The sequence below is a fragment of the Meira miltonrushii genome (assembly GCF_003144205.1).
Source record: "Meira miltonrushii strain MCA 3882 unplaced genomic scaffold FA14scaffold_2, whole genome shotgun sequence".
NCBI classification, from domain to species: Eukaryota; Fungi; Basidiomycota; class Exobasidiomycetes; order Exobasidiales; family Brachybasidiaceae; genus Meira; species Meira miltonrushii.
Genome location: NW_020289944.1, coordinates 801,811 through 825,870, shown reverse-complemented (window position 1 = coordinate 825,870; position 24,060 = coordinate 801,811). Strand labels below are relative to the sequence as shown.

Here is a 24,060-nt window from a genome sequence, read left to right as displayed (position 1 = left end):
GAACATATACCTATTGAGGCCAGTCTTCCGTATTGTATTGTATAGAACTGTATTTTTAGTGATGTAATCGCATTACATATGTCGAATCAGAGTCTGTTCGTATGATCTTGCCAGCGCCGTTAAGGGCATGAAGAGTGAAGTGACTACCGTATCGTGACATGCAACTCAATCATCTGGCCATCATTTGAACATTATAACATTGGAGTCGGACATAGACGGACAAATTAAGAGTAAATACAAAAGATACAAAAATGAAAGGCGAACATGAGAGATGGAGCAGTGAAAATGACAGAGCGGAGTATGATGATGAATGATGCAAAAGTTGTCTTGATTGGATGTCAATGATTGCATTGATGGCATGCGTGCAGGTAAGATGAATCATAGTTCCATATCACCTGCCTCATCTTCGGAGAAGCTACCAACATCGCTCATCTCTTCCTCTTCTTCATCTTCACTTCCTCGTTCATCTTCTTCTCCATCGCCTCCAGCCTTTTCGGCGCATTCTTTCGTTGCATATTTGGAAACGTATTCGCGCACTTTTGCATCGTACGTCTTTGGTTCTCGCATTAGCAGAGCAGCCGCTTCACCGTTTAAAGGATCTTGTGGATTAGGATAACGCAACAATTGCGGTAAAAACACTTCAAAGATGTTTAACATATCAAACATGGGTGACCAAGTTTGATTAATAACATCCAAACAAACCGAACCGCTCAATTCATCAATGTTTGGATGAAAGATTTTGTTCATAAAACCGATACTTGGAGATTTGTATGGGTATGAATCTTGTAGTTCAACATGAATTTTCCATATTCCTCCTTGAAAAGGTGTTTCACTTGGTCCATGAAAGCGAACAAAGAATTCTTGCATGCTATCGTTGACAAGTGTGACCTCATGATCGGACATGAGCAATTTCATCATGTCCGTCTCAATACGACGCTTTGGACTACTCATGATGGATGATTGGTTGTGATGCTTAGATGAACGAGACTGATGAGTGAATGTGTTTTGATGAATGCTGTGATTGTTGCTTGTGTTTGCTTATCTGGCACTTTGATGATCGTTTGGTAACTTTGTGCCCGGGTCTCGCGCCGTGTACAGGTTCAAAGAGCACAAGACACGGGCTGAGGTTGGATGAGATTAGGATTGATGTTGAAGTACTATTTTGTGTTAAGAGAGGATGATGGGTAAGAGTGATGAATCCTTTGTCTCCAATCCAAATATAAAAAGGTGGAGTCAGCAGGACTATTCTGTGTGTGTGTGTGTAAGATAGGGAGGGTATGCATGCAGTCCTAGTGCAGCCCACAAAAAAGAGTTGATATGGATTGGAATTGTAATACACTGCTCATGCACGTATTCTGTCCGTAAAGCTTAGGGCAAGCAGTGAGGCGGCTAATCAAAGGTTCATGCGCTGTGTATGTTTGTATGAGCAAGCCTTCTTTTGCCCTCACGCCATACCCTTGAACCCTATCGAAAAAAAAAGGCGCTGAGCTTATCTAGTGTACTTTTCATAAACATGCAAGTGATGGTGAATAACAACCCCAAAGGTTACAAGCAAGCTTAATCATCATTCCCATTGCATGAAGATACGGAAAAGCAAGAGTCTATAAAACGCAGTATAATTTATTTTGTTGTAAATGCAGAATAGCAAAAGAAAAGCAAAGACGGTATATAATCTATCAACCATCTAAAACTTGATGTGCTTCAATGATATCATGTGTCAATTTTCCAATGTTGGCCTCAGCAACGATTACTTCAGTCGTAAATTCCATATCAAAGCAAATATGGATTGCTTTTGCGATCCTCTTTGCTTGGCCGATATGCCAAATGGTGAAATCATCTTCATCATTCGTCGCTTTGACCTTTTGTACCTCTGTTGGTGTAGAACTACCATCTTCCGTATCGGCAGCTTCGCCATCGTTTGAATCCAAAAGGGCGTTTTGAACGATGTTGCTAAGGATCTCGTGGATTTGTTCGTATGACGTTAAATCTTTTGGCTTTTCAGCGGTGATCGTGAAAGGCAACGTCCTCGCCAAGACATTATGCTTAGCATCATGATGGTATCGTACTTCGTACGTTCCAGGCTGCCATGGCAATTTGTTGCCTTGAAAGATGACAACGTCATCGGTTGCTTTCTCACCCTTTTTATCGCTCGAAGTAGGTGATTTGATTGGTGCATTACCATCCCATTCATCCTCTTCGACCGCAATCCAATTTCCTTGACTTGAAATCTTTGTCAATAATCTCGATTCATCCGCAGCGGCTTCATCGCCAAATCTTGATACAAGATAAATACCGATCCAATCCCGTCTACTGTGAGTCTTTGGTGCAGACCATTGAACTTTGATAGGTTCACCAAGAGCAAATTTGTCGTTGGACGATGAGATCTTTACTGAATATTGACTTCGATCAATCGTAGCAACATCATCACCTTTGCGAACGATCAAAAGTCGATCTTTACCTTGCTGATACAGACTACGGGTGTCTTTCACAATCTCTTCCAATGCAGGTCTACTCTTTGTCATCAAATCTTCCAAACGTTCGCTTGCATCTTTTTGATACTTTTGCCATTCACGTGTCATCTCTTGAACTTTTGGATGAGACTGAGCAGCGGAGAAGAATCCACTGTTTCGTTCTGCAACGCTCTTCAATTGCTTACTCACTCCTCCTTGACGTGAAATTGCTGCTTCACCATACAATTTGGTCATGTGTGGATTTTCCACACTGCTCAAAAAGATCCAATGTGCCAAATAGCTTATTACTGCCATCGTCAAAGACATCTTGCTACCAGAGATCAACACAAGTCCAAAGAATGCAGCTCCTCCCATAGTACGTTCAGGATTGTTCAAGAATCTATAGATACCCGTGTAGTATAGTTGATGAGGGTATTCGTCAATAAAGAAATCACCGTAAAGCCATCCAAAAGGTCCCAAGACTGAATAAGAAGAAGTTGCGGTCCAAACGTGCAAAGCGATCAACAAAGATCCCAAAACGTGACGAAGTAGATCCGATCCTGCCGTCCAATCGGAATTGATTGGAACATAGCATTTCCAACAGAGTACCGTAAATGAAACATAAGTCATCACCAAGGAAGTGTTATAAATCACTTTCCAGTTCGAGAAAGCTGCATAGACAGCATCGATACTATGATCGTAGACGTAATGTTTGAGATAATGTCGAACCATCCACTTGTTATTGGATTGAGCGTGCAACAATGCACCCAGACCAAAGGAATGGAACAATCTCCAGGACAATGCATTCAAATAGAATACCACCAATGAAGATGTTGGACCGAGCTTGGGTAACAGATTCGGGACCAGTGCATAAAAGACTGCAATGATTAGCAAAAAGTCGGTTGCACGAAGAGGATCAATGTTCTGGAAAACGACCACATCATGTTGGAAAAGCTTGTGATGAAGGTCATGGAGGTTGGTAATGCGATGCATATTACTATCACTTCTAGGTCGGCCAGTAGAAGATTTGGAATCCTTGTGAATCTTTGTCACTTTTTGTCGTTTTCCAACAAAGTCGTCATCTATGCTAAATTCATCCTCGCTTGCGGAAACCGTATCCCCGCTGGTTGATGAGGGAGGATTAGAAGATCCCAAAATGCCATCACTGCCGATCGCATGATTGTTTGTTGCTCCTGGTGTAGCAGCTTCTTGTCGGGAAGCGGCATTGTACGGTGCTGTGTTTAATGGAATCCGTGCTGCGAGTGGCTTCTTCTCGCCGTAGACACGATCAATGTGAGGTCCTTCGAAGAATTTGAGGAATAAGAATTGCGATGCATGTGCTGCCAAGGAAACAAACAAAACAGCATAACTTCCTGAAACGAGTGAAAGACCATAGTAACCTGCATAGCCCAAGGAGTACATTGGATCAGGTGCACATTCGTAAACACCATCGAACACTAAGCTTTGCAAGCATAAGAAGAAGCAGTCTCCCCAGTACCAAGCGTAATCTTTTACCACACGATGAGCGTCCATCTTGACCCAAAGATTGAAAAAGATCAATGTCCATCCAGCGACCCAACGCAGGACATGTAGCATGACAGAATGTCCTTCAGGAAAACGTAAGCAACTGAAAGCAAATAGCGAATAAGCAGTGAAGTCGTTGAGCAGAATCACATCAACGATTGATCTGAATAAAAGCCAAACGTTGTACTCTAACGGCATTGCATCGTAAACGTAATCTGTATCCATCTTTGCTTTCAAGTGGTTCTTGATCCAAGCAGCACTTTTTGGTCTTCTTTGCGCATCAAACCAACCTTGACGTTTGACTTCTTTGATGATCCATTTTCGTTCCGATTGTGCCTTTAAGATGTATCCCAAACCTCCATTGTATGCACCTCTCCAGAAAGCGAAATAGACGAAGAAGAAGACTTTGCGTAATGTACCATTGAGAACGAAAAAGAGAACGAGTTGAGTGCAAAGCGTTACGATTGTGATGACATCGAGTGCAGTCTTTGGTTTGTTTGGTGCAAAGATGGAAGTGAGCATATCGGGAGTATGGGGAACGGTGAAAACTGCAAGAAGGACAAAAGATGACCGATTAGCATTCTTTGTATCGTGTGACACTTTATGCTATCAACTTACCGGTACCGTCCGGCGTTCGGCCAAGAATCTTTTCCGAGTTAGCCGCAGCAGCCTGTTTAATCTTTTCATCATCATCTCTGGCCGTTGCTTCACTTGTCGGGTCTGAAAGAGTGTCGTGCTTGGCTTCTGAGACAGCTTTCTTCCGTTCCCGGATCCCATCGGAGATCACGTTGGCGCGATCGTTACCAATTTCCGATGCTGCGGAAGAGTTCGGCTTCAAGGCAGATGAAGCAGCCATGTCGAGTATAGCTAATCGTATCCGTTCAGGGTATCGTTAATATGAATTTTGGGTATAATTGACCTTATTTTTACCTTGTGTGATCGTGTTGTATCGATAGAAAGGAAGAAAAGGGTGTCTATTCAATGTCTTTCATCAGTGACAAATTTTTCACTCTGTGCGAGATCGAGCCTGGGTTTGTGCATCAATTTTGCCCAGCTAGCGTAGAGTGGAGAGTGGGAGGAGGAAGCGTCTTGCAGGTGATGAGTGCCCCGTGCCCGGTGCTGCATGAATTTAATAAATTGCATTCACGCACTCTCTCTTTTGGCGTTACCCATTTCGCGTATTAGAGTGTGGGAAAAGGGGTGTAGCCTACGAGTACAATTCACAGTGAGCGGGTAATAACTGAGAGGGGGCAGAAATGCATCGTGTGAATCATTTCGGGGCATGTATTGCTATTCTCACCTTTTGCCAATACATCATTTATATGATCAGATTCTACCTTTCAAGCCTTCTCTTCCCATTGAATGCGGCAGGTATAGGCGTAGGGTGATGATTTGTGATTGAGTGTATGCCGCGCTAAAACAAAGGGACTGACAAAATGCGCTAATTCACATACGAGACCAACACTTTGAAATGCACACTCACAGTAAATTAAAGCTTTTTTTTGTTTCTTTACAAGTCTGACCATATTCATTATCCTCGTTACTTCAACTTTCTGAAGAACAGGTTGAATGATCGATCTTCCATCTTTGACGCTGCAACGATATAACGGGGAGTAGAGAAGTCTTGGTTTTGATTTCCGGGGGAATAAAAAAAGACAAGACGGAGGTAAATCAGCAACACGCAAAGCTGTACTTTTTTGGGCGTTTATCAATCAAAAAAAACGGGAGGCCGTAAACAGAGAAAGAGAGAAATATCGAATTTCATGCGCTGAGTTTCATGTGATTGCATTCAGCTATGGTTCATATTCATCTCTCAACACGTTTGATTATCAATCAATTTTGAAACAAATAAAAGGAGAAATCTTCTTGATCTACTCTCGAAATGTCTCGAGGCAAGAAGAAGATCAAAATTCGTCGTTCAAGAAGTGGTACGACAGCGCATATAAAAGGTGATCAAAATGGCAATGATGACGCTGTTATGGATGCATGTGGAAGACGTATAGATGGCAAAACAATCACTTCAAAAGTATTCTCTCATCATTCGCATCAAGACGAAGAGTACATTTGTGATCACAAGAAATTCGATGAAAAGAGCGTCAAAAGGGTATCACAGCTGTTGTCAGATTTGTTCGCCACTCATTTCATCTTGGCACTACCTTTGCTCTTCTATGAGGAATTGCAACGTATCGAGATTGAGGTAATTCGTGCAACAGTGATGGACTTCATTGAAGAGGGATTGGATCCTAGGCAGATTAACTCAATCGCTGAAGACGTCGACACAGAATCTAGGATCAAAACACAAACGGAGAAATACCTCGACAAGCTGTGTCTCATAGTGACAAGAATCTCCACAGAAGATACTTTTGATCTTGTTTGTGACCTTTCAGCAAGGCATGGTCGTGATTTGAATAAATGGGGACCTCCTTGTGCTTGCTCTTTTGCCAACTGCTTGGGATGCTTGCAAACGTTGACCGAATCAGTACTACAAACTCAACCCATCATTCCAGATATGAACAAATTCAGATCAGACAAGTATTCGGCATTTTCAATCAAAAACATCCTGAAACGAGAAAGAGCAGCTGATATTGGAACATCTTCTGAATCATCGTACAATCGATTCGCTGAAACATGGCAAGCATTGGATGATCTGTTTTGGAAAGTTTCAGGCAAGATCAAACCTATGCAAATACCTTCCATACGAGCAGCGATCGACAAGATCAAGGCAACGAATGGTGTGGCAATTTGGTATGCTGTTGCTTCTCGTGAATTGAAAACTTGGACTTCATACGGCAATAAAGGAAAAGGGAAGCGTGATCAGATTGAGACGACTGAAGAAGATATCTTGACTGCCAAGAATCTCATGTCAATCTTCAAATGTTCGGAAATCACGAACAGCAAAGAGGAGGATGACAGTGCTCGAGCATCATTTGCAATCAATGGTCGTAAGCATCTTGGGACAGTGTGCAAGGAACAGGGAAATGCTGCCTTTGGAAGAACTTGCTACATAGAAGCAGCAGAACATTATACCCGTGGGATTGGTTATGATGCAGAGAATGCCGTTATCCCATTAAATCGAGCACAATGCTCCATCAAGCTTGAACGATTTGAAGAAGCAGAACTTGATTGTTCAACATCGATTTTGATTGACGTGACAAACTACAAAAGTTGGTGTAGACGTGCAAGAAGCCGATTCAGTCAAGGCAAACTGGAAGAAGGAAAAAGTGATCTAGAGCACGCCCTCTTCCTTGCGCTTAATGATGAAAAGACCTACAAAGATCGACTTCAGCTTTGTCAAGGGTTTTTGATGGAAGCCGTGAAGGAATACGATCCAAGCAGCATTACAAGCAAGAAATGGCAATTACCCAGCTATCCAGAAATTCAAGATATGCACAAACACGACCAAACATCCTCTTCGAGCAATAGCAAAAATAGCGATTCAAGCAATCGTACTAGCAGCACAACTATTCCGGAAGTGTCTATTGAAGATGTTTACATGCAAGTACTCTTTACCGTCGCATTCAGCTTGATTGTTAGGCAAAAGACTGGTGTTCGTATAAGAGTACCTATCTCCCTTTGGAAGAAGCCTGAACGTATTTCAGAGAAGGTCAGATCAATCATGATTTGATCAAGAGTTTTAAACGCAAATTTGTATAGTACAAGAACAAACCCCTTATTCGATTTCATCATTTGGGTATATAATTGACAATTCCCATCATATCTTTCCTTTCTTTTTCAACTCATTTTGTATCTATAGTCATCATCATACCAGAACTTTTTCGGCATGTGTACCTGTATCACTTTTTTCTCTATTCAAAAATCCAATTCCGTTTTAACGAGTCTTTTTTGATTGAAAAGGCGCCGGCGTAGGAATATTGCTGAGTCGGCGCCTGCACGCCACGATTAATAAAAATTCACCGCCTGGGCTTGGGTGGAGCAAATATGCATGGATAGCAATTGCAATTGCAATTACACTTTATAAATGATTGTTACCAAACACTTTCACCTGCCCATCATCACATCCAAATAGAGGTCAAGATGGCACAAGGTAGTCTCTCCCATGACTCCCCTGATGGCAGATCAACGGAATCTGCTTATCCTCCTCAATCCTCTTCCATAGCCTTTCCTGACGATCCGTTCTCAGAAACGTATAAACGATCACAAGCACAACAACTACACACGCAACCACAACCAGGAGGTATGAATACCGATTCGATAACGGATTGGGCAAAAGCGACAAGATTTACAGTCTTGAATCATTTCTCTCACGTAACAAACGTTGCTAGAAATGGTGCTCATAACCTGCTCTCTTCACCTTTGTTTCAACAACAATTAGGCGATAGCGGTGATGAGAATGGAGGAAAAAGATCTTCAACTGCTTCTTTGGCAACAAGTCTTTTGCAACATGGTCCTATAGGACCTTTTGGGCCAAACGATCCTTCTTGGAAACATAGCGATTTAGCACAGAAAAGTGGAACGGGTGATTTTGATAGCGCTCACGTTTACCTTGCCAGATGGGCAAAAATTGTTGCAGAAGAAGGAGAAACAAACAGAAGAAGGGAAGCAGAAGCAAGACGTGCAATTCATAAACAGTCAATAGATGATGTTGAAGAATCAGAATTGGGTCAATTCGAGGTATGGAATAGATTACCGCATATCGATCGACCAGAAGCCACTCGTAGCAGAGATAATGCCATCTCTTTACAAGCCTGGAAATCACTCTTTGATAAAGATGGAAAGCCAGTAATCACAAGAAGAGAGATGAAAGTACTTGTGTTTCAACAAGGTTTTGGGAAAGGCAAAGAGCGTGCGATGGGAACGCATTGGGATCAACTAGACCCTCGTGCTGAATGCTGGAGTTTCTTGCTGAAAGCTCAACCTTGGGATCCTTCGATCGGACAGGAAGAAAGACGTAAGCTGTGGAATGAACGATCAGAAGAATACTGGGCTATCAAGACGCAGTATCTGACAAGCATGCAATCGTCCCCTCAACCGGCGAAGGAGGTAGAGAAGGAAGAGGAGCTATCACAAGAAGAAGCAGAAGAACAGCAAAAGCGAGCAGAAGAGACAACCTTTTGGAAAGAGCAGCGGCATCGTGTTCACGTTGATTGCTTACGTGTGGATCGCAAGATTCCTTTCTTCAATGATTACGATAATGAGGCATACGGTAAAGGAGGTGGTGAAGATGGCGATGCTTATGAGAACATCAATGCAAATGCACATGCTCAAAGGCTTGAAGAGATTCTTTTGGCCTACGTAGCCTGGGATAGAGCGCAAGAAGCAAAAGCAGACGGTAACGACAACGAAGACGAACGTGGCCAATTGGGAGGTTACGTACAAGGAATGTCTGATCTTTGTGCTCCTTTATACGCTGTCTGTCATGGAGATGAAGCAAAGACGTTTTGGCTTTTGGTCGGATTGATGAAAAGGGCAAGAAGCAATTTCTACTCTAATCAAAGCGGAATGAAGATGCAATTGCTCAATCTTCAAAAACTGATTTCCATCATGGATGCAAACTTGTATGGTCATTTGGAAGAGATTGATGGACTCAATCTTTTCTTCTGCTTCAGGTGGCTTCTTGTCTTGTTCAAGCGTGAATTTGAATATCCCGAAATCTTGATCTTATGGGAAGGCATTTGGGCTGCAGAAGTGGATGAGCAAGATGGCAAGAATGCTGATGATCACATGCCCCCTACAAACGCCTCATTGTCTAACCATTTCCAAATCTTTGTCGCTTTGGCCATATTGGAACAACAAAGGGATGTGATTGTGAAATACCTTCACCATTTCGATGAAGTATTGCAATACATGAACGGATTATCTGGTCAAATTGATGTCGATCGAACATTGGCGGAAGCACAAGTTTTATGTCTATCATTGAAACAGCTCATCAACCAACAGGAGAAAGTATCACAACAATCACAATCGAAAAACGGTAAAGGAGATGAAGCGGCCACATTGGCAGCTGCTGCAATCGCTCCAGTAGATGATGAAATCAAGGCCCTAGTGGGAATTCATACAAGCAGTGCAGAGAAAGAAGTGATACCATTGTCATAGAGTAAATCTTTGTATAGAGAATGATATTGTTAGGTAGCAGAAATTTTTGTAGAATATGAATATACGTATGATTTCGCGTTGTTCTGTAAATGAATAAAGTAAGAGTACAAAGTGATGAAATGTGAGAGATAATAATGTACAAGGTATAAATCAGACATCTAAATGTCTGAAAGCGTCCGTGTGATGCGAATGAAGTGCTTTATCCACTATTGGTGGACTGTTACGTGGTCTTGTGTGATGTTTGCGGGTACGCTTTTGCAAAGATTCGTCAAATTGATCGTTCTGGCCGTCCAAAACGCCTGCAGGCAAAGCGGCTGCCAAAGCTGCACGCAATCGATCAACCCTGTTTGCACGAAGTTCTAAATTTTCAACGGCTATCAATACGTGATCGGCCAAGATCCTTCTTCTGGCAGCTGAAATGTCCGGACTGAAAGATTTGAGTTCGTCTGCTAAATCGCAATAGTTTCTCTTTGCATGGTAAAATTCGTCCATTTCTGCCTTGATGGTCCATTCGAGTAAAGAACGTTGCTTGTTTGCCAATTGGATCAGCGCAGGAGGCAGTCGAAACTCAGCATGGTTTTCCAAATCAACCATAATCTCTTCCAATAGAGCTTGAGCTGACAGATCATCCTCTTGTGGATTGACATACGTAGCAGCAGAATAAGAGCGAGATCGTGTAGTTTTCGGGTCTTCTTTCTTCCATTGACTAAGAGCTTTCATCTTTCTAGCATCTTTGCGACGCTTATTTTCGTCTTGACGGGCACAACATGTGCAGCTCTCTGCATCATGGGCAATCGATCTTGCATCAATCACTTTTTCACTTGCCCTCTCTGCTCGCTTTTCGGCGATCATGCTGACATCTTCTACCTCATCAAGACGACTCCTGTGTAGGTCTGCAGGTTGTTCGTCCACTTCATCAACGACAAAATCTTCTTCAATGTGTCTATCAGATCCATGACCTGAGCTTGAGCGTTGCTTAGGTGCTTGTCCAAAGCCGTCATCGTATTCTGAAGGAGCAGCCGGTGCGTTTTGTTTTTTAAGCTCTTCAGAGATCTTTCTTTGTTGCACAAATGGATTCCCACCGCCGATCTTGGTTGGACGAGAGCGTGAAGAAGGCTTAATGGGAGAGCTGGCAGAAAGAACCTCTTTAGCCCTACCTTGTCGGTCAATGATGATCTTGAGCCGGTTCACCTCTCGCGAAGCAGCTTCCACTTGTGAGCGGAGGGAATCCAAATCAACATCGTCCTTATCTTCGTCATGTCTGTCAATCTGCGCTGCTCTCTTTGAGCGCAATGACTCACGAGCCAAAAGGTCTTGTTCTTTTTTGCGTAATTTAGCCAGGGTTGCACGATGATCTTCCATCGAATCTCCGATATCAGAAGCCATTTTACGAACATTTGCCAATGATGAGCGGTAATGAATTGTTGCATCTCCATCGACATTATCTTGCTCTAAAAGTGCATGATGTGCCTCGCCGTTGTGATGTTGCAAATCTCTTTCCGCTTTCACATCATGCTGAGTCTCTTTCCAAACTTTCCATTCGCTTTTCAAGCTTCCCAATTCGTTTGCAAATGAATCTTCCACTTTATCCACTTTGTCTTCAATGTATTTGATGTACGATTTTAATCCATTAAATCCACGTTCGCGCTCTTGTACTGTGGTCGCTGCGAATGCCTGAACGGTCTCTGGTACGATTGGTCGGTGTTCTACACCTTGTCTTGTTTTCACAGGAGATTCCAATGCCATACTCATTCCCGTCAGGTCTGCAGGCAGGGAGAAGCCGCTTGAAGGGACGCCTTTGCCCATCCTTTGACCGGACGGAAGGCGAAAGTGAGAAGCGTTTGCGAAGTAGTTCTGTTCGTTCACTAAAGTAGCACCAGAAGTACTAGCTTCAGCTTCTTTGCCTTTGGAAGATCCGCTACTAACTTTACGATTGGAGCCTGCAGCAAAACCACTTTCATTACTTGCCGAATCAGAACGTGGTGGACGAACAGTAGATGGGAATGTACCAATGTCATGCTTTCTGCTATCCGCAGCAATCGCATCAGATGGGCCATGAAGTTCGCCCAATTTGTCTTTCCATCTATACGGTAGCTTAGGTCGTGGAGCAGCATCGGCATTCTTTGATAATTGTGGACTTCTCATGAACCCTTGATGATTTCCAGTAGAATTTCCAATTGATCGTTTTGCGCGATGAAATACGTCCGGTACATCTGTTGCTTCGCTTGAATTGCTACTTGATTCGATTGCACTGTCGCTATCGTCAGCACTTTCAGGGTGAATATCGTGATTGCGTAGAATGGAAGGCATCGCAGATTGACGAAGCTGGCCATACCGAGCAGCAGGACCGGGAGATGGATGTACGAATTGATGTTGATTGAGTCCCAATCTGATCTCCTCAGCTGCTTTTCCACCTCCAGTGCGACGATAATGACCTTGACCTACACCGTCAATCATACTGGCATCTTTCCTATTCATCATTTCATCATGTCGCATATCGTCCAGTATAGAGTCGGACCTTTGTGTACTGAGTGTTGCATCCATTCTTGCCATCGATTTTCGATCTAGGGACATGAGATTATTGTTTTGACTTTTGAGCATACGGTCATTATCCCATAAAGTATCAGGGATTGGATTTCTGGATTGTCTCATTTTTCTTCTACCGCTACCGCCTGGTCCTTGATCGGTCAATAAAGTAGACTTTAAAGGCATTCTTTGCTGTTCCTTGCCTCCATGTTGATATCCGTCTTCTCCCTCATCTGCATCAATGACATGATTAGAGGTAGCAGCAGAATTTTCAAATTGATCTTGATCATCATTAGCACTATTGATCGAAATGTCTGATTCGCTAAAGTTGTGTAATCGTGGACGTGATCGTGAAACGCGTGACATCTTTAGACAAGCTATTGATTGTCAATCGTCCACTCAAGTTCCGTTCGATTAATGATTGTTGATGGGTAGGGGCATGTGGTAGAGAATCAAAGAAGAGAAGCGGATGATGAGCGTAAGATATGCAAATTGGTCGAATAGGAATGAACGGATGAATCAAAAAGGTTGCACCTCTTTCGCGTACAGTCAAGCTTAAATTGCATGTGGACTCTCTCTCTCTTTGACGCGAACACAAGTGTTGGTGTTGAGATACGCGTATATCACGTGGATTTCATGCAACTTTACTCGTAATGCCTGGGCTGCACAAGCGTGTCTATTCATTCTCCGCATATACCAGATAACACCATCATATCATCTTTTGTCAGATGGCCAAAGGGAGGCATGGCAAACCACAACCAAAGAAAGGAGGCTTTGGTGCTGCTCCCACTAAAACAAAAATAGTCTCGGAAGAAGCAATATTCAAACGTGCCCCACATACATCCAATCAAGGTAGCAGTGCCGATTCTCCCTTATTGCTCACTTTGCTATTTCGTGATAAAGCCTCACAACATTCCGCTTTGGCAAGAATAGAATCATTCTACGAATCAAGCGCAGTAGAAGGACAATCAAATGATGCGAATCGATTCTTGACCATCGATCAAGCTAAATCGCAGAAATTGTGCCCAAATTATGAAGCATTCAATTGTCCTATTTCTGCGGTCAATCAATGGTTAGGTCAAATGTTCAAATGTCCAGACTTGGTCATTGCTACTCCACAGAAAGAGGAAGAGAGCAGTATTGATGATTCAACAGATCAGCCAAAGCACACTGAAAAGTGGTGGCAGACACACTGCAATGAAGAGGAGGTGGAGCTTTTGAGCTTTTTGGACTTTTTAGGTTGTTTGGAAGATCCAGCAAATCCCATCGACAAAACAACGAATGGGCCACAATACCTGATCACCTCTTTAGCATCTCAAGCTGCTTCTTCATTACCTCATGAACGACTACATTTCCTCTACTTTGCCTCAAAAGAATATCGAGAATACGTTGAAAGCTTGTACGGATCCCTTTCCAACAAAACACGAAAAATCATTGAAACTGATTTGGGAATGCGAGGTTATGCAAAGCATGTTTGGCAGGATGAATTCCAAGCGTATGTTTCGCTTAATGCTGCTGAATTTGGAAATCCAACCAAACAGGAATGTACACCAATCAAAGAAGAATTACAGCAAAAGCAAAAGCAATTACTCATCTGGAAACATATTAATACGACATCCGTGTAGCCTAATGTTTCATCTTGTAATATAGTGTATCAATATAATTAGAACACATACAGTCATTGATTCATGATAAAATATCGAGCAAAATAGCAAGAGAAAGCATACAAAGTGCAAATATGAGATCATAAAGAAAGGCGGAAAAATAAGGCAGGTTGATTGAAAATCTCGGAATTATAAATGTTGCAAATGATCGAAGGGAGAAAGGAAAAAAAGAGAACGTCTGGGTATTTTCGTTGCATCTTGTTCTCTTTTCAATCCGATTCAAATCTCTTAAACTTTCCTAACTTCGAACCGATGGTTGTGGCGGACTCATTGGCGTGTTTCTGATATAAGGTTGATTGACTTTCGTAATTTCCCCTTCCAAGCGATGTGAGTTCGCTGGACCGTTATGACCTTGGTTTGAAGAAGTATAGTCGATGGCTTGTCGTGACTTAAAATTCTGTTGAACTTCATTGCCAATCGATGCACCTTGGCTTTCCTCATAGCTTTCTTGCTCTAATCCGTCATCTGGATACGATTGAGCATTCTTTGCATCGTCAAACGCATTGGCACCTTCACCATTTACCTCTTCCAAGTATGAGCTCAATCGGTTTCTTGCTTGAGGGCCACCGAGTAATCTGTCAGCCTCCATCTCATTATAGCTCAAACTGTTGCGATTATTGCGAGAATGGGAAACCGCTGGCTTGCGTGCGAAATCGTCTTCAAAGCTTCCAGCATTACGTTGATGATGTGGTTGCCTCTGTTGGCCTTGCGGTGATCCATCTGTTTTATTTGCCAAGCCTAATTCGTCTTCATCAGGTGGAAGGATATCCTCTTCCATCGTACGTGGAGCTGGCTCGCCTTTTGCGTCAGTGTAGAATACCCAGTCGAATTCCGTCAAGAATAGTGCAAATACTCCTGCAGGAATACCAAGAGTTGGACTGAAAACGATTCCAACATTGCGCATTGTCATCTTGTTGACATCAGATCGTTCAATCACTTTGATCAAATGACTGCAAAGCGTACGCAGTAGTGAATAGTTTGGCAATGGCAACAAAGATACGAGACTTCCTAGTTCGTTCACACGCTCCCTTCGATCTGCCAGATCATTCACTCGCATGAAGTCCAGATGTAGCTCTCTTGTAAGAACACTGCTAGGCAATTCTCTCAAATACTGTTTTAGTAGACCAGCGATGGCATGTGGATCGAAGAAAGGCTCATTAGATGCCAACAAGTTCACATCTCCTTGAGCATTAAAGCGATCTTTGAGATTTTTGATGACAGCAGACGATCCGCTAAGCCGATAGATACCCTCTTCTGAAGCTGCGTTGTGATGCTCAAGATATTCGATACACCTGTACACAACAGAAGGCAGTTCAAGTCCTTCCGATACATTTGATACCGCAATCGATTCAGCCAACGGTACTCCGAACACCTTTCTCTGTTGATTCGATTTATCACCGCCTCCGCCAAATCGATGCCAGAATCTGCGTTTGGTCTCATTTGGTGCATTTGGGCCATCATTCTTGCTAGAAGAAACGGGACCACTTGGTTTGTTTGATGGTGTTTCTGAAGGCTCATCTTTTCCTCCAAATTTGTATCCGGTCGGGATTGGTGTTCCATTCATCGGTCCACTGATCGAAGGCCGAGCACGATCTTTGCTCACCCTAGAAACGGTACTAGAAATACTTTGTCTTTCATCTCCCGTACCTCCACCGCCAATGCCAGGTGATGAAGTACGATAAGTGCCATTATCGTACGTTGCACCGCCATGTCCGATACTAGAAGAAGAAGTCACCATCCCATAACCATTACTCGGAACGTCTTGTGAGGTAGATCGTGGTGGTGGACGGATAGGAGATCCTGGATTGATAGTGTTTCGATTTCCCGATTGATATCCTTGGCCTGATTGTGTATTTTGTCCAGGGGAAGCAGTGATAGCGGCCAAATTCGCGTGTCGAGTGCGCATGCTACGTTCCTCCTGTGATGATTGCAATCCAACAACTTCTGATCTTGATCTTGGCATTGAAATTTGTGGACTTACCCCATGAGGACTGTTGGGCGCAGCAGCAGCAGCAGCAAAAGGGCTGTACTCTCTTGATGGCCTTTGCGTTGTTGAAGGTAAAGCGCTAGGACTTTTGGGTATCACAGCAGTCGTGTTCAAATTCTCCTCTTCCCCTGTGATGGGAGATCTCAGCTCATCAACTTGAATAGGTGCATTTGAGGGGCTTTCCGTTGCACCAGGGTCATTGGCCGTATGGGCAAAAGCAGAACGTGTTGCTGAAGCTGGCATGATTGGACTAGAATACGGATTGACCGGATCTACGCCTCCTACGGAATTGCTATCACGATTATCAGCTTCTCCAATTGCACGGACCAATACTTCCACCCAATCATCACGTTCTTCATCCGTTTCGGCGCACAAGACATGTCGAATGATTTGCTTTTGATCGCCTGTTGAAGAGGGTGCTTTGGTTTCCAGAATTAGGAATGCATGCCGATATGAATTCTCATCCGTATCAGTTGCCACGCTTTTCTGTTGTCGTCCAATTTGAGCACCACGAATATTGATCGAGCCGAGATGTAGTCCATTACGCCATTCATAATGATCGAGACTTGTTTCAGATAATACATACCATCGGGTAACCCATCTACCAAGATTTTGTCCCTTCTTGGTCAAGAAACCTTCCTTCGTCAATGCGTCTGGCTCGCGAATCTTTGGTTGAAGTGCATCAGTGCAAAAGAATGTACACAGATCATCTTTGTCGGGCAATGGTATAGTGACCAAAGTGCGAAGATACAGCTCTAACATTGCTTTTCGTTTATCCACTTTGCTTGGCGCATGATCTTTGAATAAAGTTTGATCAGGTAATTGAACACCACTCATACGTTTAGAAACAACTTTGCCATGCTTTTGCTTGATTCTTGCATCCAAATTCAACACATCCGAATACGTCTTTTCTACACGCCATGAAGAATATTGAGGAACTCTGCCTTGTGGTGGTTTGACATCAATGGCAATATAGAAGGATACGATTTCTTTACCACGTTCACTGGCTCGCAAATTTGATCCCGAAACCGACAAATTCACAAATGGCAAGAGACCAGCATCCAGCCTTGGCGAGAAGGAATTGCGCGGTGACTCAGTGGACCATTGTCTACCGCTGCTCGTCGATTGCATCGTGGGCGAAGAGATGGCAAGAGGCGAAGGTGGTACAACACGAGCTTGCAAGCCTCTATTGTTTCCACTATCACCACTGAATCGCATACTATTCCGTGCACCTTCTGAGCCAGCCATCGATGAAGCATCAACAGCATCAAAATCATGACTGCCTGTACTGGAAGGCCGTGCTCCGTCATCAGCTTTTTGCGATTGAATTTGTGCTAGCCTTTGTGCTTGTGCAGCAGCTCTTTGTTGCATGATTGATTGATGTTGTTGTGAATGAGAGGCGGAATCGGATGATTGATTGTTGGCTAATTCTGAATCAGTCGAAATACCTATTCCTTGCGTATCACTTTTATTCAAAGGCCCGGTTGTTGAAGCTGTGTCTGGATGTACTGTGGCTGTGGAAGTGGTCGCGGGTATGTTGGATGGAGATTGTTGTTCCTGCACTTCATTTGAAGTGAATGACCCACGTGGTTCAGAGCCTTCTCCAGAAATAGAATGCCCCGTTCCAGAAGGCGCTGAGCCGTACAAAGATGATTTCTGACTTTCAAGTTGGTTACCTGACGGATCAGTTGCTAATAGATTGGTCGAGGCCTGTTGCACGCTCAAAGCTGGTGCGGTTGAGGAGGTGGAAAGCGTTTGTGTGTTGGACGATAAAGCGTCGCTCTGGCTTGTTGATCCAGGATTGAGGTTGGTTCCTGCACCTGCAATCGTGGCCGATGATGAACTGGAAGGGAATGCATTATTCGATCCTGCGACTTGCGATCCATTGGAAAGTGGTGAACTACGTAAAGTTCCGGTATTGTTATTCTTCAATTCTTCATTCTCCCTTCTGATACGTTTCATCATATTCCACAAACGCATATTCTCCGTAGACAGCTTATTTGCTTCTAAACACAATTTATTCCTTTCTGCCAATAATTGATCCAAAGCAAGAACTTGATCATGACCCGTTCGTGCAAGAGCGTCAGCCATAGAAAGAGGTTGATACTGAATCTTCGATTGTGATCCAGAGGAAATTGTATTCATCGAAGAAGTAAGACGTGAAGATGAGGCATGAGAAGCAGATGAAGCTTCATCTTGCAAAGCCGAATTATTCGCAAAAGCTGCCATGTTCGCCATACTTGCCGATTCGAGCTCTGGTAAAAAAAAGGTTGAATGACCAGATTGGGTACGATGGCGTTGATGACAGCAAAAGATGATTTACTTCGGACGGCGCTTTATTGGAGGCGTTCCGCTTGTGACGATCAAAAGTCAATCTGGCCCCAAAGGAATTGCAAATTGAAACGGATTGAAAGAATGCACGCCCTTTTTCTTTCTGAATTCCACGTACTCAGCCTTGACGAGATATAATTGCAATGAATTGTCGTACCTTAATGTCAATGCCTAAAAAAAAGTGTCTTCAATGAAAGCTGCGATTATTTGCCCTTTTTACGGCGTTAAAGATTTTCGGATCCGGTATTCCGTTACCGTTTTTTGAAGTTGAAATGAGGAGAATCTTTTTATTTCCTTCTTTTATTCTTTTTTTTTTTTCCTTTTTAATACGTATGAAAATCCGCATTGATCTGGGCGTTAAAGCGCCAAAAGGATAATTGAAGTTCAGTCGATCGGGCAGTCTGTGTTTGGAAGCGGAACTGACGAAGTGGCTGTGACGACAATGAGGCGAAATGGTGAGATTTGAAAAAGAAATTATCTCCCTTATTTTTATCGTTTGACTCCCAAGAATTGATTAGGAAACGGAGAGGGGATCAGGGGTATATGCGATTTCTTCTTCACCTTTTCATCGATTAAGCATGCATTCTGTGAATCAAAAAGAGAAAGCAAAGGCAAATGGATGGAAAGTGTGTTTAGCTTGGCCTTTTGATGGAGTTGATTGTGATCCACTTTCTCTTATCGCCGCCTTTGCAAATCTCCAAAAGAAGGGAATGGGTATATGATCGGATGATGAAGCAGAACAAAAGGATGATAAAAAACAATTTCACTTTGTTGGTATACATTACAATCCTTTGATCAGCTTTGCATACATGCCTCAGACTTATAAGATAGTAATAGGATATTGACACGCTCCCGCATATCGCGACTTTACGCCTCTTTCGTTGTTTTTTTCGTTTTTCTTTTCCCTTGGCCCGGTTGCCTTATCCATTAGTGGTATGTAATGTAGATTACTCACTCACTCTTAATCACAAGACGGGCAAAAGTGCCCAAGTTGCTCGCGTATTCAACGGTCAAATGACAGAGAGGCGATCTGCCAGGGAAGAAAGTATAACGCGCATCCTTTCCCAAAACGGATCATCCAATGATGAGCAGCTGAGATGAGATGGTCACAGACACAAATAATAGACATATTCGTATAACATTGATTTGTATATCAAAAAACACATAAAGGGTAACAATAAAGACATATACTGAAGCACGATTTTATATTGGATGTTGCTTGATCATAACCTTAAGACACAAGAGAATAATCTTGTGTGTAATCTCGTAGTCAGGTACGGAATTGAATGCTTATGAGCTGGTCATTTGCAATTTGTTTCCTGCTGCACCACCGCTGTTGGAAGAACGACGAGATCCTGGGGCAGATGTACCTGCTGGTCCCAATTTACCCATCTTCATTCCTTCATCCAAACCGTTCAAAACTTCCATATCGTCTTTGTCCAATTCAAAGTCAAACAACTCTGCGTTTGCCTCGATACGGGATTGAGTCAAACTCTTTGGCAAGATGATATTTCCGATTTGCAAACCCCAACGCAAAAGAACTTGAGCGGGTGATTTGCCGTGCTTGTCAGCGATTGCCTTGATTTCTGGGCGTTCCAAAGCAGCACCTTGAGCCATAGGAGAGTATGCTTGAACGTGGATACCACGAGCAATGGTAGCCTCACGCAAATCTTCGTGAGCAAAGAAGGGGTGAGATTCGATTTGGTTAACGGCTGGCTTGATACGGCAGTTGGCCAAAAGGTGGTCCAATTCTTCAATGTCAAAGTTGGAAACACCGATTGACTTGATCTTGCCTGCATCAACGGCAGCTTCCATATCCTTCCAAGCCTTCAAACGAGCTTCTTCACCCAAGTTACCGGGAGAGTGGACCAAGAATAAATCGATGTAGGTCAAATCGAGCTTCTTGAGAGATTCGTCAATTGCTTCAGCTGCACGTTCGTGATCAGCGTCCCACAATTTAGTGGTAACAAACAATTCTTCACGTTGAACTTTGGAAGATTTGAGGAAATCCTTGATTGCACGACCGACAGCTTCTTCGTTTGCGTAACGGGCAGCAGAGTCAACGTGACGGTATCCTGCTTCAAAGGCCCATTTGACGGCATCTTCGGTAGTGTTATCGTTGGGAGCCTTGTAGACACCCAAAGCGACTTGAGGGATGTAGTGACCAGAGTTGAGCTTAACCTTTTCAGTGGTGACCGAAGAACGACGACGTTCACCGGATCCTTCGGTTTGCTTCTTCAATTCGGCCACGGAGGGACCGCCAGCAGCATCAGCGAAGTTGGACTGATGAAATGGAAGAAGTGATTGTCAGTATTATTGTCGTTGCGATCATGTCACAGTGATGACCATGACAATGATATTCTTTAATTATAATAAAGGATTACTCACCATTGTGGTTGTTTTTGTGGTATGAAAAAAGAGGAACAAGGAGAATCTATAAAAAGTGAATCTTTCTAGATGATGGTGTAAGATTAGAAAGAATGATGGGAATGATTCGATTGGGTTTTAAACTTTCAAAAGGGAATAGCAGGACCCCTCTTTGTGTGTCTTTCTAAAGTTTCGTATCCGTGCATTCATTCGTTCGTATGTGTTACGTATGTCAACGCTCTGCTGGCGTACGATTTGAGAAGATTCCTCCCTCGCCAAGACGCCGATCGGTCACATGCTCTGTTGGATGAACAATGCATTATGTTAAATTTGACAAAAGGGCGTAACAACAGTGTGTTTCTTTGATTCCGATTCAACTTCCGCTTGATTAGCTCCACTTTTTGGTTGTGCTTTCAGTTTATTATTCGCATCGCCCGCCAACTTCATACGGCAAAAAGGGAAAGGCCCCCCAATTGTCCTTGCGCGCACGCGGGACCCTAAGAAGTGGGAAATGGTTGCTGACATGCACTAAAGCACTCTCGGAAAAGATCAGTCACACCAGGAGAAGTTTTGGGAAAAAACAAGAACAAAATTGTATTGCTATCAGAGAGAAACATAAATAAAAATCATTATTTTTGTATTCGTTGCGCGGTATGTAGGGAGAATATGCCCACTCATGCGGTCCAGGGGTCCAAAACGAAAACCATTACCCTATCAAGCCTAAAGGTAGGCAAGAACAGAAGAAGTAGATCAAAGAGGAACCAGAAGCCATTTTGTGCCCGACAGCAGTGCTCAAGTACCTGTTGTGCCAACAAGCCGATCGTTCAAGAACGCAGATCGTGCGTCATGTTGCATTTCGATTTGACTTGTTCCCATCGGTGGTGATCTTGTCAGTTTTGGGTGAAATGGGAAACACTGGCGGTGGATTGACCGGTCGATGAGTACTACTTTTAGGCGAATAAGAAGCCTGTGACAAAACACTTGTTCCTGGCGTAACTGGTGGTGGTGGCATCTTGGGCAGAGGAGGAGGAGGCGAACTTTTTGTCGTTGTAGTCGTTGTACGAACGTTGCTTGGAAAACAGAGTGAATCAGACATGAAATCGAAATGTTCACTTTGTTGGGCTGCGTTCAATTGACCGATTCTGCCCAATGGATTACCGAGAGCGACCGAAGATGTACTTTGTAAAGAAGACTTTGAGCGAGAATTTGAACGAGAATAGAAGCCATTCTCATGTGGACGAACAGGAGGAGGAGTAGGGATGGGCATTGGGCCTTGCTTGATTGTTGTACCTGACGAAAAACTTGATGGGCAAAAGTTGAACTCCACTTTGTCTTTGTCTACTCTAACTTGCATTCCATTTCCTTGTACATGATTGATGCCACCCTCTTCAGACTTTTCATCTTCTGTGTGACCTGGTTGTGAACTCTGTCGATGCATGTCATTTGTCATGTCAAATGTTGTGTATCCAATGCCATTTCCGAATGAGTGACCGCTGGTAACGCCATTGAAATCGACTGAGATTTGTTGTTGCTTGTTGTCACGGAGGTTCAAGCTGAGAATGACGCTGTTTGAATAAATCTTGCTCAAACTGAAGATCAGGAACTGATAATAGGCAACGCCTGGGAAGGTGCCTTGCAAGACCCAAATCAAGATTTGACAAATGGCAGTCTGAAAAGCGTGATGAGAAAAGTCAGTGTGATGTTGGTCGTGATCAATTGTTGCGATACTCACTGCTGCTCCTGCTGGTACGATGGTGTACAGAATCTTTTTGATCTTGTCATCAGTTGCCTTGACTCCTAAACGTATTCGAATTGAGCTCAACTTGCACACCAGTACCACCGTGATGATGATGTCGGCAATGGATGCAGAGGCCAACCAAGCATGGAACAATTTTCGAGCGACAAATTGTTTTCCCGGACCTTGATGGTATTGCAATGCTTCAAAGAATGCAGTTGCAACGCAGCATGAGAACTGGCACAAGGATAGTGCACTGATCAAAAGTACAAAGCCGTACATTTGATGACGTGTCCTTGGTGATGATGATTCCTTTGTGAAAAGGGAATAAATGCGCCAGACATACAGGCCGTGAACGATGGATGTGATGGAACAATCTGTCATGGGAAAGAGATTAGAGCCTGTTTGTGTTTTCTCCTCCTTTAGCAACACTCACCAAAGAACAACATGCCAAATGCAGATGGGTTGTAGGTGGGGTCATGACCCCAATTCTTGACAATTTGCACGTATGTAGACCAGGTCAAATAGCCACTTGTAATTGATGACGTCAACATTTGCTCTTTTGGATGGCATTGCTGATGGTACTCACGTTGAAAAGCATTCGATGATGAACAAAGACCAAACAATGTAACGAATTGGTGCAACGTTTTCCTTTTTGAAGCGGGTTGCGTAGAACCACCTTTTGAGAACGGGTGTTTGTCAGTATTCCTAGGATTGTTTGCCTGTCAACACTCACATTTGGATGCAAAGGCACGCAAACAGTGCCCAATTGAAAATGATGCCAAAGAATGCACTCCACAAGATGGTTTGGGCCTGAAAGAGAAAAAAGATCAGCTTTCCAAATGGTCAACAATGACAACAAAAAAAACACTCACGAAGCGATATGCTTCGTCCAAAGTGTAATAGTCACCATCATCAGGTGACATGTTCGGCCAAGTGGTCGTTGTGGACGGGTCTTCGATCATTTTGGAGAGGGGAAAGGGGGGGCGTGTGTGGATGGGAAAGTGTGGGGAGAAAGTTGAGATTGAGATAAAAAAAACCGCCCTCTTTATACCTTTCATTGGGTCAAAATTGGATTGATTGATTTTGATGTTTTTCATGTTACACTTTCCCACGTTTCTCTACTTTTTGTTGTTCAAAGTGGGGTTTGGCAGAGGAAGAGCGGACTTCAAAAAAGAATTACACTGTCAAAAAAAAAAACATGATGAGTGGAATATTACCCTTTTTTTTCTTTTCTTTCGAAGTTGCGAGTTGCAATTTTTGTCCCCAATTCGATCCGGGGGTCATTGCAATTTGTGATTGTTTTTGATCGTATGTGAATTTTAATGCAACCCTTCCCGTTCTTTCATGGACGGCTAATTACAAAAACCGCTTTTTATTGGTGGTCCACTCCGACGGCCAAGAAGAAACGGATAATTGAAT

General features: G+C 43.2%; 9 protein-coding genes across 9 annotated transcripts; 3 read left to right on the top strand and 6 right to left on the bottom strand.

Annotated features, from left to right (window-relative positions):
- Positions 1-13: 13 nt before the first annotated feature.
- On the bottom strand, positions 14-1,177 carry FA14DRAFT_160271 (ubiquitin-conjugating enzyme E2 8). Its single transcript, XM_025498594.1, has one exon. The coding sequence runs from the start codon at positions 949-951 to the stop codon at positions 379-381; it is 573 nt and encodes a 190-aa protein (XP_025355139.1). The 5' UTR covers positions 952-1,177; the 3' UTR covers positions 14-378.
- A 375-nt stretch (positions 1,178-1,552) lies between these two features.
- Positions 1,553-5,072, bottom strand: FA14DRAFT_144289 (uncharacterized protein). Its single transcript, XM_025497240.1, has 2 exons — positions 4,593-5,072; positions 1,553-4,522 (listed from the first exon to the last, which is right to left on the bottom strand). The coding sequence occupies exons 1-2, from the start codon at positions 4,828-4,830 to the stop codon at positions 1,677-1,679; spliced, it is 3,084 nt and encodes a 1,027-aa protein (XP_025355138.1). The 5' UTR covers positions 4,831-5,072; the 3' UTR covers positions 1,553-1,676.
- Positions 5,073-5,856: 784 nt separating this feature from the next.
- On the top strand, positions 5,857-7,599 carry FA14DRAFT_154269 (uncharacterized protein; the record flags this gene model as incomplete). Its single annotated transcript, XM_025497668.1, has 1 exon — positions 5,857-7,599. The coding sequence occupies one exon, from the start codon at positions 5,857-5,859 to the stop codon at positions 7,597-7,599; it is 1,743 nt and encodes a 580-aa protein (XP_025355137.1).
- Positions 7,600-7,959: 360 nt separating this feature from the next.
- Positions 7,960-10,140, top strand: FA14DRAFT_160270 (RabGAP/TBC). Its single transcript, XM_025498593.1, has one exon. The coding sequence runs from the start codon at positions 8,010-8,012 to the stop codon at positions 10,026-10,028; it is 2,019 nt and encodes a 672-aa protein (XP_025355136.1). The 5' UTR covers positions 7,960-8,009; the 3' UTR covers positions 10,029-10,140.
- FA14DRAFT_34703 (uncharacterized protein) lies at positions 10,104-13,052 on the bottom strand. The gene has a single exon (XM_025502226.1). The coding sequence runs from the start codon at positions 12,918-12,920 to the stop codon at positions 10,179-10,181; it is 2,742 nt and encodes a 913-aa protein (XP_025355135.1). The 5' UTR covers positions 12,921-13,052; the 3' UTR covers positions 10,104-10,178.
- Positions 13,053-13,266: 214 nt separating this feature from the next.
- FA14DRAFT_160269 (uncharacterized protein) lies at positions 13,267-14,249 on the top strand. The gene has a single exon (XM_025498592.1). The coding sequence runs from the start codon at positions 13,283-13,285 to the stop codon at positions 14,177-14,179; it is 897 nt and encodes a 298-aa protein (XP_025355134.1). The 5' UTR covers positions 13,267-13,282; the 3' UTR covers positions 14,180-14,249.
- Positions 14,250-14,858: 609 nt separating this feature from the next.
- FA14DRAFT_113881 (RhoGAP-domain-containing protein) lies at positions 14,859-18,401 on the bottom strand (the record flags this gene model as incomplete). Its single annotated transcript, XM_025496024.1, has 4 exons — positions 14,859-15,811; positions 15,938-16,333; positions 16,505-17,896; positions 18,050-18,401. Coding segments are annotated over 4 exons (3,093 nt in total), but the record flags the coding sequence as incomplete, so codon positions are not given.
- A 1,330-nt stretch (positions 18,402-19,731) lies between these two features.
- On the bottom strand, positions 19,732-21,077 carry FA14DRAFT_34652 (uncharacterized protein). Its single transcript, XM_025502225.1, has 2 exons — positions 20,925-21,077; positions 19,732-20,819 (listed from the first exon to the last, which is right to left on the bottom strand). Exons 1-2 carry the CDS (start codon positions 20,925-20,927, stop codon positions 19,827-19,829), a joined length of 996 nt encoding a protein of 331 aa, XP_025355132.1. The 5' UTR covers positions 20,928-21,077; the 3' UTR covers positions 19,732-19,826.
- Positions 21,078-22,406: 1,329 nt separating this feature from the next.
- On the bottom strand, positions 22,407-23,603 carry FA14DRAFT_171555 (uncharacterized protein; the record flags this gene model as incomplete). Its single annotated transcript, XM_025500335.1, has 6 exons — positions 22,407-22,572; positions 22,636-23,015; positions 23,075-23,169; positions 23,228-23,317; positions 23,375-23,451; positions 23,514-23,603. Coding segments are annotated over 6 exons (897 nt in total), but the record flags the coding sequence as incomplete, so codon positions are not given.
- Positions 23,604-24,060: the final 457 nt, after the last annotated feature.

Excerpts from the sequence above, each read along its gene's own strand:
- FA14DRAFT_160269 (XM_025498592.1), top strand. The coding sequence starts at position 13,283 with ATGGCCAAAGGGAGGCATGGCAAACCACAACCAAAGAAAGGAGGCTTT.
- FA14DRAFT_34703 (XM_025502226.1), bottom strand. The coding sequence starts at position 12,920 with ATGTCACGCGTTTCACGATCACGTCCACGATTACACAACTTTAGCGAA.
- FA14DRAFT_160270 (XM_025498593.1), top strand. The coding sequence starts at position 8,010 with ATGGCACAAGGTAGTCTCTCCCATGACTCCCCTGATGGCAGATCAACG.
- FA14DRAFT_160271 (XM_025498594.1), bottom strand. The coding sequence starts at position 951 with ATGAGTAGTCCAAAGCGTCGTATTGAGACGGACATGATGAAATTGCTC.
- FA14DRAFT_144289 (XM_025497240.1), bottom strand. The coding sequence starts at position 4,830 with ATGGCTGCTTCATCTGCCTTGAAGCCGAACTCTTCCGCAGCATCGGAA. Across the intron at positions 4,523-4,592 it reads CCGAACGCCGGACGGTACCG|TTTTCACCGTTCCCCATACT; the intron begins GTAAGTTGATAG and ends TCCTTCTTGCAG.